The sequence below is a fragment of the Melanotaenia boesemani genome, chromosome 22 (assembly GCF_017639745.1).
Source record: "Melanotaenia boesemani isolate fMelBoe1 chromosome 22, fMelBoe1.pri, whole genome shotgun sequence".
Taxonomy (NCBI): Eukaryota; Metazoa; Chordata; class Actinopteri; order Atheriniformes; family Melanotaeniidae; genus Melanotaenia; species Melanotaenia boesemani.
Window position 1 is genome coordinate 12,675,448 of NC_055703.1, and position 18,343 is coordinate 12,693,790.

The following is an 18,343-nucleotide window of genomic DNA, read 5'->3' on the forward strand; positions in this document are numbered from 1 at the left end:
AGTGTTTAAGTCCAATCAAAATTAGTATATACTGAGGCTTATATTGACTTTTTAATTGGACTCATTTATTTTAAACACCGTTCCATAATAATTGGCAATCGTCACACATTACATGCCAAATACTGAAACTGATAATCTGCTTTCAAATGCTATAGTATCCTAAATTTGTATTTTAAGAAGGTTGAGATAGAGGTGTAATTGTACAGCTGCATCAATAATCTTTTTTTTTAACCTACAATTTATGAAGTCCAGGGAAATGTACAGACCAATTTTATAGTTTTGAAAGTAAACTGTTCTTCTACTGCCATTTGATACAGGAATTGAGTGACTTAACAATTGAGGGTCTCCTTTGGTACAGTCTGCAAGGAAGTCTGTTTAGCATAATAACTCTGGCAACACCCTTCAAAAACATTTTTGCTTGCTGCCATATTACTCCAACATCTGTGGCGCTGATGGTACCACAGATGTGCAAGTTACTGTTGCACTATACACTTATGACCCTCATTCAGTAACAGATCGTAGACTTTGAACTGTAAACTAATAACATGCAAAATAGCTCTGCTACTTTTTACTGTGGAGGATGCAGCAGCCACGATTTGAAAAAAAAAAAAAAAAAACTAGACACTGGTTTACTAGACACTATAAACTAATATCTTTTACAATCTGTCAAAAATATTGAATATTTCTCTATTATTGCTTCAGAAATAACTTATCTTCTCTGGAATGCTCCTATACCCTACCTTGTTACTGACCGGTTGTACTTAGTAACTCATAATTAATCTAATCATCTTCACTATTTTTATTTATTTATTTTGGTTTTGTTTTTGAGTAATCTTTTAGTAATTAATTACACTTATTCAAATATACAATGGTTTTCAATTCAAAATAAAAACATATTTTAATTTAAACAGTATCATATCTCAGTTCCCAGATGTTGAAATGCTATCTTTCATCCAAATGTGGGAATCAAATAATTTCACTACTCTTTACAATCTACATTTACAACGTTGTCATAAATTCTGCTACTTTGAAAAATTGTCTGTGCAGTGTCTGCAGGAGATTGACTCGTTATTCAAAATTTAAACTAAATGAATGTTAAGTGAACATTCAAGACTCTGAAGATATTATGCTTAATTTTTCTTTGCGCAATTATTTTTAGGATATTTATTATGCTAACGAGGTTCCCATGCACCACCCATGGATTATAATTCTACCCGGAAGCCTGGTAGTGTAGGAATTTCCGGTTACGTCACATCGTCAGGACTCCATTAGAGTTGCAGCTGTTTTGAGAGAAACATCAACAAAACGGATCGACTGACAGTACGCTCTACGCCCGACAACGAGGCCTCAGATCTGGAAGCTTAACCTCCATTTCCCACCCGGAGCTCCGCCGGCTTCTAACCACGGCCGCTCTCGGTGAGGAAACTCTGGCCTCCGCTTCCTCCTCCTCCGACTCGGACACCGGCGGAGCGTCGCCGCCCCCGCGGAAGAAGCACCGAGCCTCGGCGGCGGAGGGAGCAGGAGAGCCCGGGGCTTCAGCAGTTGTAACAGGCCTCTCTGGAGTTGTCCTAGGACTTGCTACACACTCTCAAACCACCTCAGCCATCCACTTTAACCGAAGTGTTGTCAACAACCTTAGCAGCAGTATGCAGTCAAACGGGGCAGGACAGGGACAAGAATCGACAGATCTCTCCTGCCTAAACAGTGCACAAAACGGGGAGTCATCCTCGGCTGGTGGAACCCATTCCAATGGGCTTCTGTCCAACACAGACAACGGTAACGGCGTTGGTACCAGTAATGGATCTTCAGTAGGGCCCTGTTCGGGGACTTCGGCTGCCTCATCGGCTTCGAGCACGGAGGTTGGCTCGCTTAAAAAGAAGAAACGACTATCGCAGGCGGAGGAAGATGTCATACGATTAATAGGACAACATCTCCATGGACTGGGGCTGAAGTAAGTTTATACAATATGTCAGTTGGGGACAAACTTCTATAGACATGTACTGTTAGCGTTCAACAAATAAAGACTAATCTATAGTTGGTGTTTTATGTGAAAATGCTAAATTGCAGCTGGTAAACGCGCTAGTAGAGCGCTTGACAGACACAAACATGGGGGATGGGGTAGCAAGTTAGCCTGTCAGCTAGGCAATTGGTAGAAAGAAGGGGTCCATCTTGCACAATAACAGTTAGCTTGATAGCGAGCAGCACTAGCGGTGCTAGTGGTGTTGTGTCCTGACAATAAACCTTTACACAAACAAAAAATACAACCCAACATGTTGTTGTTTTACAAATTAATCACGAAATGAAGTACGTAGCATTATAGTAACGCCTTAATGCGCTATTAAAAGACATGGTTTTCGAAGTGGATAAAGGCATTACATCATCAAACGTTATTAACATTAATTCACATAAGACATGATATACTAACTTGTTACGGTTTGCAGTGATACAAAAGTCAATGTAATGACAATGAAAAGCTTTTCTGTAGCTGCATATTAAAGTACTGGAGCAGGATTATCGGGTCTTTTCTTTCTTGCTTGCTTTTTTTTTTTTTTTTCCGAGGGACTGTTGCGCAAAATAATTGCGGAAAAATATAAGGTTAATGTTTGGGTTGTCAACGTCACTTTTCTGAGTGGTGCTTATCTGCATTTCCCAGTAAGGCTGCAAAAGAAATATGTTTTCAAACGAACATGTTTCCAAGAAACATAGATCATTCTCTTAAAACACCGCAAAATACGACGATGAAAACAGTCCCGGTTATGTTGTTATTCCCAGTGACATTTTAAGCAGCTTTTTAAATGAAGTCAAAACAATTCGCAACGTCTAGCTATTTAGTGTACATTATCACTTCTCTCTTGGATTAATGCCGTCATTTTTTGTGTCACTGTGTCAGAGCAATGTGTCAGTAGCCTGTCTCAACTTGCATTTTTTAAGGGCATCTATTTATGTAAAGTCGGTACCGTGGGCGACATTTGTTCCTGAAATGAGTATAATCACTTGGTTTCATGGCGGCGGAGGAATGCGCTCTCTACCAGCTGTTTTAGATGGAAACGTGGTGCTTGAATCTAATTATAGCATAGTGGGGCTTTCATGATATGTATGTGTACTCATCTTCAGCGTGGCCGTGGTGGTCGCTGTTGTGTAGCTAGACATCCGTTGATCTGAGGTGTCAAATGAGAAAGTAAAGCAGCCATTACAAGGCATTATAAAATACATCCCAACATAGTGTTTTAGGGCAATACATGACATCGCATGGTATGAAATGGAGCCCCTGTATTTCAGCTAAGGAAATGCAAGAGAGATCAGAGTAGCAGTCAGCTGGATGAGAATCTCAACACAGAGCTGCTGCGCCACTTCATTGATACCTGAGTATGATGTCATCATCCTGAAGGTGTCAGCTCACCCCTCCCCCTCATTTCAGAATCATTGTCATTATCTTGCATGCACATCTCATCAGGCACATTAATGGTGGTGGGGTGTGTTTAGCAGAGAGAGAATGTTTGGACAGATGGTTATGGTTCATGGTTGACAGGCTGAGAGGGTGATGTCAACTGCAGTGAGAGCTAGCCTCATTTTAATGAACCTCCTACTGTCTACAAATAATACTCTAGTGGTGACACAACTGCTCTGGGTTGGCTTCAGTTACAGTAGGCCATGAAACTGCAGCTTCCCATTTTCAACCATAATTAATACTGATTTTACATGTCACCAAGTCATATATTTGTAACACTAAAATTATGACACTGTATTACATGGTGAAATTTCTAAAATGAATGCAATGGTTTCTTCTGAAATATCACTTCATATAACCATGTCCTGACTTTTCATCAACCTGCTGACTGAGCTTGCAGTTCTGATTACCAACTGAATGCTGACAGTTGAAAAGCCAGCTTTGTGTTTAATTTCAAAGTCATCCTCCTGTTTCTTTCTTTCTGTAATGTCTTGTGTCTGTATATCAGCATAACTTTGTCTGCCTCCCTTCAACCTCCTGTGCGTGTGTTTGCAGTCAGACAGTGGACTTGCTGATGCAGGAATCGGGCTGCAGACTGGAACACCCCTCAGCTACCAAGTTTCGGAACCATGTCATGGAGGGCGAGTGGGACAAGGTGGGTTTGGTTTGACCATTTTGGTAAATGAGGTATTTGTGAGTGTATTTTTAACCTGCTGATCATATTCTGCTGTAAAATGGATAGTTTAGTAAAGAAACCAGCAAAGAAAGAATAGGTAGTTGTAGATGACGCTTTCTTCTTTTCTTTTTCAATAAAAGCAAATGTGGTTCCTGTTGAAGGAAGCATTTTAGAACGTAAGCAAAACACATTAAGTTATTTGTATTTGGATTACAGTTACATAAGTTCATGCTGTACAAGACCCATAAACATTCTTGACTAGTACCAGTGGGTATCTGTATTAGACTCCAGCCTCTTCTCTTATGCTATTGAATTTGGAGGTGGTAATTTTAGTACGCATAGCTTTACAGAAAGTCTTCCATGCTCCGGCATAAAATTTAGTTTTCCTTTTATATACTGATTTTGTCAGAACATTGTTTTGAGTATTAAGTACTAAGTAAGAACTAGAAAGGAAAACCTTTCATTTTTAGAAGAATGGAAATCATTTTTAAGGAATTATGTAATTATAAGTAAAACTTCTTTGTATTTATATGCTCTCTGAAATTTTAATAAATAGGCATGTATCCCATTATGTGTTTACTACCTTATTAATGTTTAGACAAATTATTAAATGTTGCTTATCTTATCCAAGTCCTTAAAGTTTTGCAAATTATTTTTGCACTGTGTTGTGAAAGCCACGGTAGATTTACTAATGCAGCATTTGAGACATCTCTGGTTTTTATTAGCTCATTCGAATGCTTTTATGTATGTTTTTATTTATGTTAGAGGCTTTTAAATCACCAGTCTTGGTTGTGTTAACCTCAAAGTACAAAAAGCTTTTCAGACTTACATTTTAGAGTTGAAGCTTATAAAACTGCAGAACTTATTTAAATGAATCTTCTGTAATTATAACCTTAAGTCGGAACTGAAGGTTCGAAAATAAGCTGCAGCCTTGAGCCAAATGGTAATAAATTTCAGGATATGGGCAGCAGGTTTGTTCTTTCTGAAAATCAGGAATAAACTTGCCATTTTAACCTTTCTTTTGATTTAAAAAAATCTGTCTTAGCTGCAAAATAAGAAAGGTAGATGGTATTTTATACTTATGTAAGGTGTTGTTGCACCTTTTGTTAATTATAATAAAAGAACATGAACATTAGCTACATTTACAAAGTCTTCATTTACATTGAGCACAAGAGGTCTACTATTGTTCATATAATTATTATTTTATTATTTTGTTTTCTTCTATATCCATGGAAACTGCTGAGCTAACGATTTCTTTCTCTGTCTCTCCCCTCCATCACTCTCCGTTTGTTTTGGTCCAGGCTGAGAATGATCTCAATGAGCTGAGAGCACTGATGCATTCTCCAAACGCTATTGTGGTAAGCTCCCTTTGCCCAAACCTGAACAGGGCTGAATAACAGTCAGTTACCAGGCACAGCTGGGTGTTCCAGAATAGTACCCTTAGAAAGCAGGTCCTTGTTGTTGAACGTTGAAAGCTAAAATGTTCTGGATTAAACCTCAGAAAGTGTCAGTGTCAGAAATGGATATTACAGCAGATTTAGGGACTGAATGTGTAATTGCTTTTTTTTTTCTCCTCTTGGTTTGTTTCTTTTAATTATTTCACCATATTGTTTGAAGCAACTTAAATTTTTTTCTTTTTCTCTCTCTTTTTAGTACCTTTGTTGGCTGTGTAGATTAGTTTGGTTTACAAATAATTAAAGTAGCTATTGCCTTTGTATGTTTATATGAGAATATATTCTTTATAGTTTTAGGTTGGAAATCGAACTTAGAGCAGCCTAATAAGCTCTAACTATTACAGGAACTAACAGAAAATATTAGCTTCTAAAATGCTCCCTTGTGTCTCAGTCAGGTGCCTGCTGCCATTATATTTGAACTAATCACTGTAAAAAGGTTTCTGTTTCAGGTCTTGAGTTAAAGATTGTTGCTTAATTTTTAACTTAACAGCAGTTCTAGCTTGTGGTTTACTTAATGTCACAGCTATAGTTACAATCACAGTTTACTTAAAACACATGTAGTTGAAGAATCCTAAGATGGTTGTGATCCTGCATTTTTTTCTTTGCAGATATGCATAGGTGGATGCTGTCTTGAACATATGTGTGGAAGTAATAAATGCAGTTGCTTCAGTTATCAGGGCTGCGCTACATACATGATACAAAACAGACATTTCATGCCGCAATGTCACTGCAGTGATTGGTTAACACTTAACTGTAGCCATCAGTTTTATAGAATAAGTCCGGTAATAATGATGCATCTAAAAATATCTCCTGTTAATAACAAGCAGTCTTAAAATGTGCCTCCATAATTTTTAGCTTTGATTTCAAAGAAGGGCAGAAATATTTAGTGGTAACTGATTATTTTTTTAACCTGATAAAATTTGAACTTACCTCTTCCTCCTCTATTACGACATGGTCCCGTCTTCATTTTCTCTCAGCCTGTGTCTTCCTTTTCCTACTCAGCGTATGAAGTTCCTGCTGTTGCAACAGAAATACTTGGAGTATCTGGAGGATGGTAAAGTACTGGAGGCTTTGCAGGTGCTTCGGGGAGAGCTGACACCACTCAAGTACAACACAGATCGCATCCATGTACTCAGCGGGTACGTTTTTAACATTCTACCTGTTTCGTGGCAGTCATCAGATCATTCACCCTGCCTTCACAAATGCACATATTCAAACAACTTGTGTAGCCCTTGATCACAAATAATAGCTTCCACCATGTGTGGTGTGCTAGCTATAAAAAGGTGATATGTAACCAAAACACTGCTTGATTACTTGATTTACTCTTGCACAATGCTATGCAGGCGTTGAATTGTAAAAAAAAATATTGTTTTGTCTTGTTTTAAGGAAATTCAGGATCAGATGCAACCTTTTTTTGCTAGAGATAAGCATTCACCTTGAAACGAGTTTGTGTTTCACACATTTAGTCAATGAGGAATTGAATCTTAGAGTTGGATTATTTCATTTTTAATTTGTGACTTTGATTTTAAATATGGATGACTTTGATCAACATTCTTAGTTGACCTTGTCAAAAGTTTGTTTTCACCTACTCACAAGTCTTATTCTCAGTTGATTCTTTTAATATTATGTGTTGCCCTTAATGCACAGTATTGCAGGTCTATGACATCATTTCAATGATGTAGAGTTGTTTCATCTTCTTCAATGCTTGATATTTTTTTGGTGCACATTGGGTAGCCTTCTGTGGGATATTTGTTTAGCCCAGCTTTGGTGTCTTTGGCACTTGGTGTTGGTGTTTTTTACACAGTTATGCTAGGGCTGGGTGATTAATCAAATTTTAAACCCAATCACGATCTGGGTTTTCAACAATCATAAAAATGAAATGATCCGATTATTTGCTACTTCTCAGTTTACTTTTGTGCTGTTTTTTTAGTTGCAAATCAAGCACAACTGGCATTGCAGCGCTCTGCTGCAGACTCGTCCCACTACCCCAACCGCTTTGATATTATTCAGCGCGGGTTGCAAACACCTCGCTAGTTATGAGCTGGGCACACGGGAGGCAACGTCGCTCCTTTTCCATTCATTTTCTATGGAACTTGCACGATGAGGCGAAAACCGCTGCCCTTCCCCTCCCAAGCAACAGTCGACATTCATGCATGTGAAATGTTGCGCTCATTCACGTAGACGTGCACACGGGCTTGTAACGTGACACAAGAGAATAGAAAAATGTTCAGTTTTTGTGAGTCACGACTAATCCACCAGCTCCCAGAGACAGGGAGAAATAACAAACGTTATAAATAAACAGAACTTTTTTTCTCGCCGAAGACCAGTGCTCAGTTAACACAGCGAACAATCTGAGATTTAAAAAACTCATCAAAAGTTTGGATATACGGTATCACTCGCCATGTCGTCACCATTTTAGTCGAGTGTCTCTCCCTGCCCTGTATGATGAGTGTTGTGAGGGTGTTGTGAAGGACGTGGCAACAGTCCAATGTTTCGCCATCGCTATGGACCTGTGGTCAAGCCGCACCATAGAGCCGTATATGGCGCGGATTTCAACGTGAAAACGAGATGTCTCGACTCATTTTTTCCAGATCACACCAGGCAGAACATAGCTGCTGGTTTGAGACAAACAATAGCTACTGGGACCTGGGTGAAAAGAAACTTGTCTGTATTACCACAGACAGCGCTCCTCCTCAAATTATGCTACACAATCCTTGCAATTTGTTTTTTTTAACTAAGCAGTGTTGTTGTGTTTTCTTGCAGGTACTTAATGTGTAGCCATGCTGAGGATCTTAGGGCCAAGGCAGAGTGGGAGGGCAAGGGCACAGCCTCACGCTGCCGGCTGCTGGATAAATTACAGAGTGAGGAGACATTTTCCTAAAATGATCACGTAGAGCTTGTACACATTGCCTAATTTCAACACAACTACATGCACATTCGATGTGCAGGAATGAAGTTGTGTACTGCTTCTTTTGTGTGTTGCAGCATACCTGCCACCATCTGTGATGCTGCCCCCCCGGCGATTACACACCTTGCTGCGGCAAGCCGCGGAGCTGCAGAGGGACCGCTGCCTTTATCATAACACCAAGCTGGATAATAACCTGGACTCTGTCTCCCTTCTCCTTGATCACGTCTGCAGCAGGTTGGCACTGCACAGTTCCCAAGTTCATAGATTCAATGCTAAATTGTCACACTGCAGCAACTCATACTTTGACCTCATGCTGTTACGAAACTATAATACTAAGGACATTCATTTAAAGCCATCTGTGTACACGTTGCCTTATTCATTTGAGGTCTAAACTCGTTTATCCTTTTATGCCTCATCCTTAGCATGTTAACCCTCCATTATGTCACCACCACTTTGTTTTCATCAGTTTTCATTTTTTCCATTTTCTCCCCCTTCCTGCTACATTTTGAGATGTAGACAATATACTGTAAAGAGATTTACATAAAGAATTGGGCCATTAAAATTTTAAGTTTTCATCTTGTTGTTCCAGGAAACAGTTCCCCTGCTATACCCAGCAGATCCTGACGGAGCATTGTAATGAGGTGTGGTTCTGCAAATTCTCCAATGATGGCACCAAACTAGCCACTGGCTCCAAAGACACTACTGTCATAGTCTGGCAAGTGGACCCCGTGAGTATTAAAAATACACAATCCACCTTTTGTTTATGATTTATTCCAAAACTTTTCTGCCCAATTCACTTTGTCAAGGGGAAAATGCACATTAATCTAAATTCGAATAAATGTATAAATGTCTGATTTGCATATTCCTTGTGTCTGCTATGATTGGCAAGTAATAAAATACAAAATGTACAGCAGTTAAAATAATCTAAAATGTGAATATGAACAAGTTCAAATGTAATACAAATGAAATGTATTTCCAAAGTCATGTATTTCCAATATGAGTTGTCATGGCAACAGCCATTAACTTAAGAGTTTGCTGTATATATGTATAATATATCACACAGGTATAGTATAAATATTGTCATGTTAAAGATAAAAGAAGACTAGGTCAGTTTCAACACTGTTGGCTTTTAGTAAGCAGATTCTTTGAATTAAGCATTAGAAATTATTTTATGTTAGTCACACACACACACATATATATATATATATATATATATATATATATATATATATATATATATATATATAATGTTTCCATAGTAATTCCCTATCTAGCATGATGGAGCTCTTATATATTTAGTCTTTGATTATTAGGAATTACCTAAAAAAAAAACAATCAGGATTAAGGCATTAGATACTGTTAATGTGAGATATAAATTATGATTTTAAAGAAAAGTAAGTGTTTTCATCCTTAAAGTTGGTTTGTTCACTCATGCTTTAAGTGAGAATTATTTTTTATAATACATTATGTAAACTGTTTTCAGTTTACCTTGTTTGAACTAAGAGCCCTCTGACAAGCTATTTCCTTTCTTAGTCATGTGATTTCCTCAGGTTTACACTGACCTTGGCTTGTTCTTGTTTTTGTTGAGTCTCTGTCAGACAATAAAAAGAATAATTTGTTGCATTTAATTATGTCTTTAGAGCTGTCTGGAAATATTTAGAATTTTTCTTATAGTTTCTCAAATCTAGGGCCAGGTTAAAAAAAATCAGTTTATCAATATTAAACAATTCAAAAGAAATAAATCCAATATCGAGTCATGAAAATTGGAGTTGGCTCGACGAGATCTTAGCATGTTTACATACACCTGGTTTCCTGTGTCACCTCAGTCCAACATCAGCTTCTCTTGCCAAGATGATATGAAGTTCAGATGTTTTCATCAACAAATCAATAGTGATGGTTTTCTCTGTCTTTGTGTAGGAGGGCCACCAGCTGAAGCTGCTCCGAACCCTGGAGGGGCATGCATACGGAGTCTCCTACTTAGCCTGGAGTCCTGATGACACTTACCTGATTGCCTGTGGACCTGATGACTGCTCTGAGCTCTGGCTCTGGAATGTTCAGGTAGCATTATTGCAAAGAAGATTGTAATACACAGCCATGAACTTTATAATTTTTCCTTAGTGTATCTTCAAACAGCAGTGTTAAGTTATCCAAAGTCTGTTGTGGACATGATGGTGACATTTTGTACAAGACTGTAGATCTGAAATGTTAACAAAATCGTGTGCCATTTAAATCCAGTGAAGACCTGGAGAAGATATGCCTATATGCCCCATTCATTCTCTCATTTCTATTACCCTGATAGTGTCTGCTTTATGCAGGAATGAGCAAGTATAAATGTATAGAGATCCTTATTTTTTAATTTTCATTTATTTTTTTGTTTTGTTTTGTGTTGATAAAACAACCTTTGTCAATCATTTGCTAGGCCAAAATGAGTTGTCATGGCAACATGACATATTTGTTTTAAGGAAACCTTGACCTCATGCATTATCACCGCTGATGCATTGTATAATTTTATAGAAATGACATAAACTGTATGTGCATGCTTCATCATTGTGGAAGAGAGTCTCTAAATGAAGCCATCAGAGTATTTATGTAACACTGTCCTTTATTTGAATGACCGCCACATTTAACAGACTGAAGCCAGTAATGATGTATCTCAACTCTAAAACAGGGCTATAGATCCTTTATATTGTGCTGTGTGTACTTAATGACCTCTTCTCCTCACCCATCCCATCCCCTCCCTTATCTGTTCCTATTACTTATCCCTCCCCCACTCTTACTTAATGTGTCGTCTTGCTTTCCCTTCCCCCATTTTTGTATCCTCCTCTGTTTTTTTTTCTTCTGCCTTTTGCCAATCTCTTCCTTTACCAGACGGGGGAGCTGCGGACCAAAATGTCCCAGTCCCATGAAGACAGTCTGACCAGTGTGGCCTGGAACCCTGATGGCAAACGCTTTGTTACTGGAGGACAAAGGGGACAATTTTATCAGTGTGTAAGTGGAAAATGGTTATATCTATATATATATATATATATATATATATATATATATATATATATATATATATTGTATTGTATCAACAGAGAGTTGATAAAAGTTGAAAGTTCACACATTTTTTATCAACAAGAAGCTGATTTTGGCCCTGTAGGTGTCTTGTAAAAGTGGTGAACAAAATCCACCAAAAACCACTTTATCCTCCAAACACGTTTCATCTCTAAGGCCAGAGATGTTTATTCTGCTCAGTTTTAGCATCACAGACACCTGCCTCTGATAGCTTTCTTGTGTTTCATTCCCTGTCGGCTATGAAGAGGTGTGTTTGAGTAAAAACACACTAATACTGAACTTAAATGTCAAGTAGGGTGGTACAAAATATTGTCCCACGACTGTGAGTTTGAGACCTATTATCGACAGCATCATTATGTGGGAACTCTTATTCCAGTTTAGCTAGCCTCTGGCTGCTACGGATTAAAAGTTAAACAGCATTTTTAAAGTAATATAAAACCTCATACCTCTACATGGGAACTTGTTTTCTTCTTCTCTTTTCTAACATTTCTAAAAGCCGCTCCTGAGCGCTTGGATGAGTTGTTTGACATTTGTCATATTAACCTCTACCTCAGATGCATCCCACCATAACACGTCCCTCTGTTCTCTCTCTCTCATGGCACACGCCGGCTCTGATGGTACTCTGCTTCGGTGAAAGTGAAACTCATCCTTGCAGACCGTGCAGATCACTTCTTATTTATTGGATGTTCCATCAAAGTTCTTTTTATACTCAAATTCATCTGCAGGACCAGCCTGCTAAACTTGCTTCTAAATGCCTTCATTCCTCGCCGTCATAACAGAGAAATAACTAATGTTTGGGGTGTCATGCAGCACATGCCTTAAAAATATTAGCACAATTAATTACATAAATTAGTGACAGCTGTTAACCCGTTATTTTTGACAGCTTTAATTCAAACATGTATTTAAAGTGGTTTTCTTTCCTTCTAAATACTTTTTCTCTTTTCATCCTGGTGCATTTTGAAGGCTGGGAAGTTTGCATGTTAAAGAATGAAATTGTAAAGTATGGGAGTTACTCTAGGTGGTGAAAATGAAAATTTTTAAGCAGGTGATTTATGAGTTTCTTTTGTGAATAAACATGTCATATGTAGATGATAATGAATGCAAATAGTACTACTGTTGTTTATTTTAAAAGAAGAGCATGCAGTTTCCGTATTACCAGTGGTTGCCATGTTACGCTTTGTCTGTGTTCTCATTTTTCTGTCAAGAATAAGGGATGAGGGGTCTGCTGTCTGTGTTGTCAGGACCTGGATGGAAACTTGTTAGACTCCTGGGAGGGCGTGAGAGTTCAGTGCCTGTGGTGCCTGAGCGATGGCAGGACAGTGCTGGCCTCGGACACCCACCAGCGTATCCGGGGGTACAACTTTGAGGACCTCACAGACAGAAACATGTATGTGTCAAAACTTCTAGCCTCTTCATCATTGTACATAGACACATTAATGTCAAATGCAAAGTAAATCTGAATATGATTTTTTTACTTAAGCCCTCTGATTTATGACGCATTTTGAAGTTTTCTGGTACTTGTTAGAAAAACATGGAAATAAAATTTAAAGCTGTTTATCAATTTCAAATATATTTTTCTACCACAAATAATACAGCAACAGATGTCAAAACTTTCAGATACTGTAGTATCTGTATACAGCTGTACATATTATTAAATTTGATCCTGTTCTCATCAGCTGCTGCATATTGTTGTATGTGATGTGTTGTCTCTTTTTTACATATCCTTTGCAGAGTTCAGGAGGACCACCCTATAATGTCTTTTACTGTTTCAAAGAACGGTAGATTAGCTTTGTTAAATGTAGCAACTCAGGTAAGAACCTGATCTTTATTACCATAAACAATATCTGTTCACTTACTTAAAAAAGCAAAGTCATTGCAGACATTATTTTCAATAAAGGAGAAGTTAAATTATTCGATACTTTAGTAGTTATAAGCTATTCCTCTCTGACCTTTTGTAGGGAGTGCACCTGTGGGATCTTCAAGACCGAGTGCTGGTGAGGAAGTACCAAGGTGTGACCCAGGGCTTCTATACCATCCACTCCTGTTTCGGCGGACACAACGAAGACTTCATTGCCAGTGGCAGTGAAGGTAAAGTCACACTGCTGCAGAACACACTTTTTCTTGTTTGTCAAAGACAATTAATAGTGAATAAATTTAAGTGTGTTGTCTTTTTTTTTTTTTTTTTTTTTTTGGAAGAGGGCAGTCAACAGCTGATCAGTGTCATTTTAATTTTTACTACTTATTGTACAGTGCAGATCAGAGTAGTGGTTCTCATTCTAACAAGACTGGCATAAGTTTAAAGTCACAGATTTTTGCATTATGGTTTTCCATGTAAAAGCACTAGGAATGTTGGTTTGGATGTTCAGACAAGGGTGACAAAGACAAAATAAGTCTTCACACTCAGAGGGGCTGTTCTCATGAAACTCTTGAATTAAACTTGGCAAAGCTTTGTCAAACATCTTAACGGTAGTTGCTTTTAAAGTTGCTAAACTGGCAAACTATTAGAAGTTTTAAGCAAGTCTGCAGCTTACTAATGGCCCTTTACCGCTAGTACCCACTTCCATCTCATGCCTACAGCTGGTACAAAACGCTCCTGCACAGTTTTTAACTGATACAAGCAAATTGAGAGCACATAACTCTGGTTTTAGTATCCCTTAATTGTCTTCCCGTTCATCTACGAATCTATTTTAAGATTCTTTTATTTGTTTTTAGATCTGTTGTTGGTCTTGCCCCTGTTTATTTATCTGCTTCACCCTAATATGCAATCTTGTACTCTTAAAAGCTGGATTTATACTCACCTGGCATCTGCATGAGATTGGTTACTGCTAGCTGATGCTGGTGAGTGTGCTCTTGCACTTGAGCGTAGGGGGGGGTACATGCCGTTTTGGTGTTTCTCTTCCTAATCTGAATGTGGCAGCAGGGGTGGTATCGACTGGTAAACTCAACAGGATGGAGTTCTTGTAATATTTCACTTCCATCCCAGTAGGTATTTCCCGTCTTCAGTGAAGTGCCGGTCACCAATACAAACAGTGGTGCAACTCTGTGGCTGGCTCCCAAAAACAAACTCCATCGATTGCTATTTAACCGTTGTTTCCTTTGGGAATTTGAACAACTGTCATAGCGCTATGGAAACTGAATGTAGAGACACACTGGAAAACTCAAACATGCGTTTATGTGATTTAAAAAAAAATGCCACTAACTGCAGAAAGTTCAGAAAAATCAAAATAGCATAATAGGACCCCTTTAATGATAGAGCAGCTATGATGCTATCCACGTGGGATTTAAGGTCAATTTGGCACGCAGAACTTGAATGTCATTTTCTCTATCGATGTGTACTTCCTTTGAAAATCTTAATATATTTTGTCCCCTTTTTCTTCTTTCTTCCCAGACCACAAAGTGTACATCTGGCATAGACGTGGTGAACTTCCTATTGCTGAGCTCACGGGCCACACGCGTACCGTTAACTGTGTGAGCTGGAACCCGGCCATCCCAGGCCTCATGGCTTCTGCCTCAGATGATGGCACAGTTCGTATCTGGGGTCCTGCACCTTTTCTCGACCCCCAAGAGGCGGACGGACCCAACGGTAATGATGTCACATTTCTGCTATTGTATATGTATTGTTTTCTTTTTGTTTATTGATTTTAACTGTTTTTGATAACATTGCAATTTAACTTAGGCAAGAAAAATCATTGTACATTAGAACTGACAAAAAGTGTGTTGGAGTGAAATTTCTTTTTCCTTCCATTCTTTGCCCTTGGGCATCATTATTACATAGAGAATTTGTATTTTTTTCCTCTACAGAAAACTGCAGTAACATGGACAGTTGATGGTGACCTACAGAGCAGATGACTCCTTTCTCTGACAACAAATACAACAATCCTACAATAAAACATGACAAAATTGAACACCACCAGAAAGAAAGTGAAGTATAACAAGAAACAATTGCCACCAACACAAAAGAGAAAAAAAAGTGAGAAGAATTTGACTCCTGGCCTAGGCAAATGGTGGATGTGATGGTGGACACCGTGGAAATGCAAGTCCTCATCCAAAAGTCTGATCCCAGCCCAGAGGCCTGAAAAACCAGTCAGAGTCCAATGGGATTTTTCACTGGTGGGCTGCAGTGGCTATTTCTCTTCCAACAGACCCTTGCTCATCCCATTTCGCTGCATGGTCACCAGCGATGCCAGGTCCTCGCAAGTTTCCTAGGAAACCCGCTTCCACCTTGAGCTTGGAGCACATAAAGTCCCTGTGATGACAGACAGCGCAGACCAGCCGTCTCATTGGACTAAATCTGTCTGCCTGTTCATCTCTCACGCTATCGGTCTAATGTCTCCATGGACATGGGTGGGGTGTTGTTGGGGGAGGATGATGCTTAAGGGGGGGATTTAGCAACTCTTCTGTTTGTATGTTTAACTTCCCCCCTCTTTCTTGCTATATTCATCAACGGCCCATTTGGACAAAGGCTGAAAATCCGCCATGAAAACATTGACCGACCAGCTGAAAAAGAACAGAAAAAAAATGCTAAATGTTTCAATTTTTTATGATAGTTATAGCGTTTATTCTCATTTAAGAGGTGAATCTTAGCTCGAGTAGTGCCCATGGAAAGCTTTAGCGTGAAGATTCTGCTTTCTGTTTCTTGACATTAGAAAAAAAAAATAATTCCTTAATTTAACTTCTAACAAGGACAGTTGCTGTAATATTTCCTAGTGACAGCCCCTCTCTCCCCCTCCTCAGCAACCTCTGTCGAGCTAGCTGCCGCACAACTCCCATTACATCTGCCTAAGAGGAGGACAACGTGATTCACTAGTTGCATATCAACCGTGAGGGGGTCACACATTGTCAGTGAGGTGTGGTTTCCATCATCAAGACATATCCATGACCTTTCTCAAAAAAGATATACTTTTAGATGTGAAAGAGTGCAACTTAAACTGCACAGCGATGACTGCTGTCCCTCCGCCGTGTGTGAGAGTGACTGAGAGCGATTATGCATGCACGCAATAGTGAAAGTTGCCATTATTGGGTGCAAATTTAATTGCCGCGTTTTTGTAATGTGTTTTCAGTCCACACCAGCAGAAGATTTCCCGCCTACCCCTTATGCTACTGTTCCCATAATTAAAATTGTAAAGAGGATTTTAAACCATTTCTGAGTTATCCAAAGCCCCATAGGGACCTCTATCTGTGGAACAAAGAATACTTGAGAGCCATTTTGTAAAAGAAAAAAATTGTTTTTTTTTGGTTTGTTTTTTAATCCGGGGCTTTAATTTTTACATAAAACTGTTTTTTGTCCTTAACCATGCGGCATTTGAAACGGCTCTGAGTTGACATCAGATTTTTTGGGAAAAAGGAAATTATATATAAAAATGCAATCTAAGTGAGGCATGTTTCAAATGGGGAGGGGAGTAAAGTGTTGTTATAAGCAAGGGGTCATTTCATTAAAGGAAGTTAATAATTGAACTTATGAAAGAAGTTGTCAGTACGGCCCTGCAGAGAATAAGCACCAATAACTAGAACCATGCTCTGAGCGCACAGTTAGGGAGTGTTGTTGCAATCCTGAAAACACACACAAACTGCCTTCCTTCTCATACAGTTGCACACAAACCCTCAGTATGTACGACACCCTCACTGCACTGTGAGTGATCTTTCTGCTCTCTTGCACATACAACAGTGGCATAAATCCATGAATTACACAACGTAATGGTTGCCACATTTTGCCATCGTTCTTGATGACTTTAAAGGTCACATTGGCAAAGATTTAAAACTTTAAAGGAGATTGCTAAAGGAATTGAGCCCTTACTATTTCTCTATGCACCCAAAGGAAGTGACTTACCTTCTAGACATTATGATGCTCAGCGTCGCATTGAAGACATAGCAGCCTCATCTCGAGACTACCACTCTGAGCTTTGAGAGAATATAGCATTAACTCCCCCTTTGCTTTCCAGCCAAGTTATTCAGTGGTCTTTGCACCATTTAAAGCTTTCTTCCTCCCTTTTTCAGGGTATGTAATGACAATTTGCTACAGACTGATATACAGTAAAATGTTTAAAAACATTGCTTTTCTGTCTGTTTTTATTGAACTTTTTTGTTACTTTAAATTTTTTGTTCACATTATATCATTTTTGGTTGATCTCTATCCCTGTATGATCATATTAAAATATAACCAGATGTTTGGAGTCCTCCTTTATTGTAAACATCATAACCCCTCTTATTTTTTTTTTTCTTTTGTCATATATATCTTTGTTTGTATTCAGTTACATTTCATCTACCACCATTATCACAAATGAATATGCACAGTAACACTCATGCCAGTGGGAGTGGGAAGAGTCTTTGGAAATGTGTTACCTACAATCAAATCAGGTTCAAACTATCCACCCCTCGCCTTTAAAAGAGTTTCCTTTATGTGAAAATCTACTCAATTGCATGTCTGTGTAATTAACTGATATCTCCCACTTGGTGTGCCATTATAGGTTGGCAATCGCTACTTTTCTGACCTGTATCAAAGCCAAATCACAAACCACACAATGGTGTTTTCTGTAGAATATGTATGTCATGGTTTGATATTCACACTATGGAAACCTCTTTCTCAACTAGACCACAGAATGGACTCCTCTTTCATGCCATGCACCATTTTAGAAGACTTGAGGCAAATTCATGCACACTAAGAACCCAGAAAAGCATTTCAGTAAATACTCATCACGCACCTGCTGGTGGCAAATGCTATGTCTGTATGCAACCTGGTGTCTTCTTTATTCTTCTGAGTTTACCAAGGAAGTTGTTTCTGATTTAACTATGTCTTATTTCTC

The 18,343-nt window shown here is 38.7% G+C and overlaps 1 protein-coding gene across 1 annotated transcript; it reads left to right on the forward strand.

Moving 5' to 3' along the window:
- Positions 1-1,242: 1,242 nt before the first annotated feature.
- Positions 1,243-17,705, forward strand: wdr26b (WD repeat domain 26b). The gene is made up of 14 exons (XM_041976009.1): positions 1,243-1,951; positions 4,004-4,103; positions 5,426-5,482; positions 6,581-6,717; positions 8,342-8,439; positions 8,564-8,720; positions 9,076-9,214; positions 10,404-10,544; positions 11,355-11,474; positions 12,785-12,930; positions 13,275-13,353; positions 13,502-13,631; positions 14,932-15,126; positions 15,345-17,705. Exons 1-14 carry the CDS (start codon positions 1,647-1,649, stop codon positions 15,368-15,370), a joined length of 1,830 nt encoding a protein of 609 aa, XP_041831943.1. The 5' UTR covers positions 1,243-1,646; the 3' UTR covers positions 15,371-17,705.
- The last annotated feature ends 638 nt before the right edge of the window (positions 17,706-18,343 follow it).

Coding starts and splice junctions, on each gene's coding strand:
- wdr26b (XM_041976009.1), top strand. CDS start 1,647: ATGCAGTCAAACGGGGCAGGACAGGGACAAGAATCGACAGATCTCTCC. Junction 8,440..8,563: donor GCTGCTGGATAAATTACAGA/GTGAGGAGACAT, acceptor TGTGTGTTGCAG/CATACCTGCCACCATCTGTG. Junction 15,127..15,344: donor AGAGGCGGACGGACCCAACG/GTAATGATGTCA, acceptor TTTCCTCTACAG/AAAACTGCAGTAACATGGAC.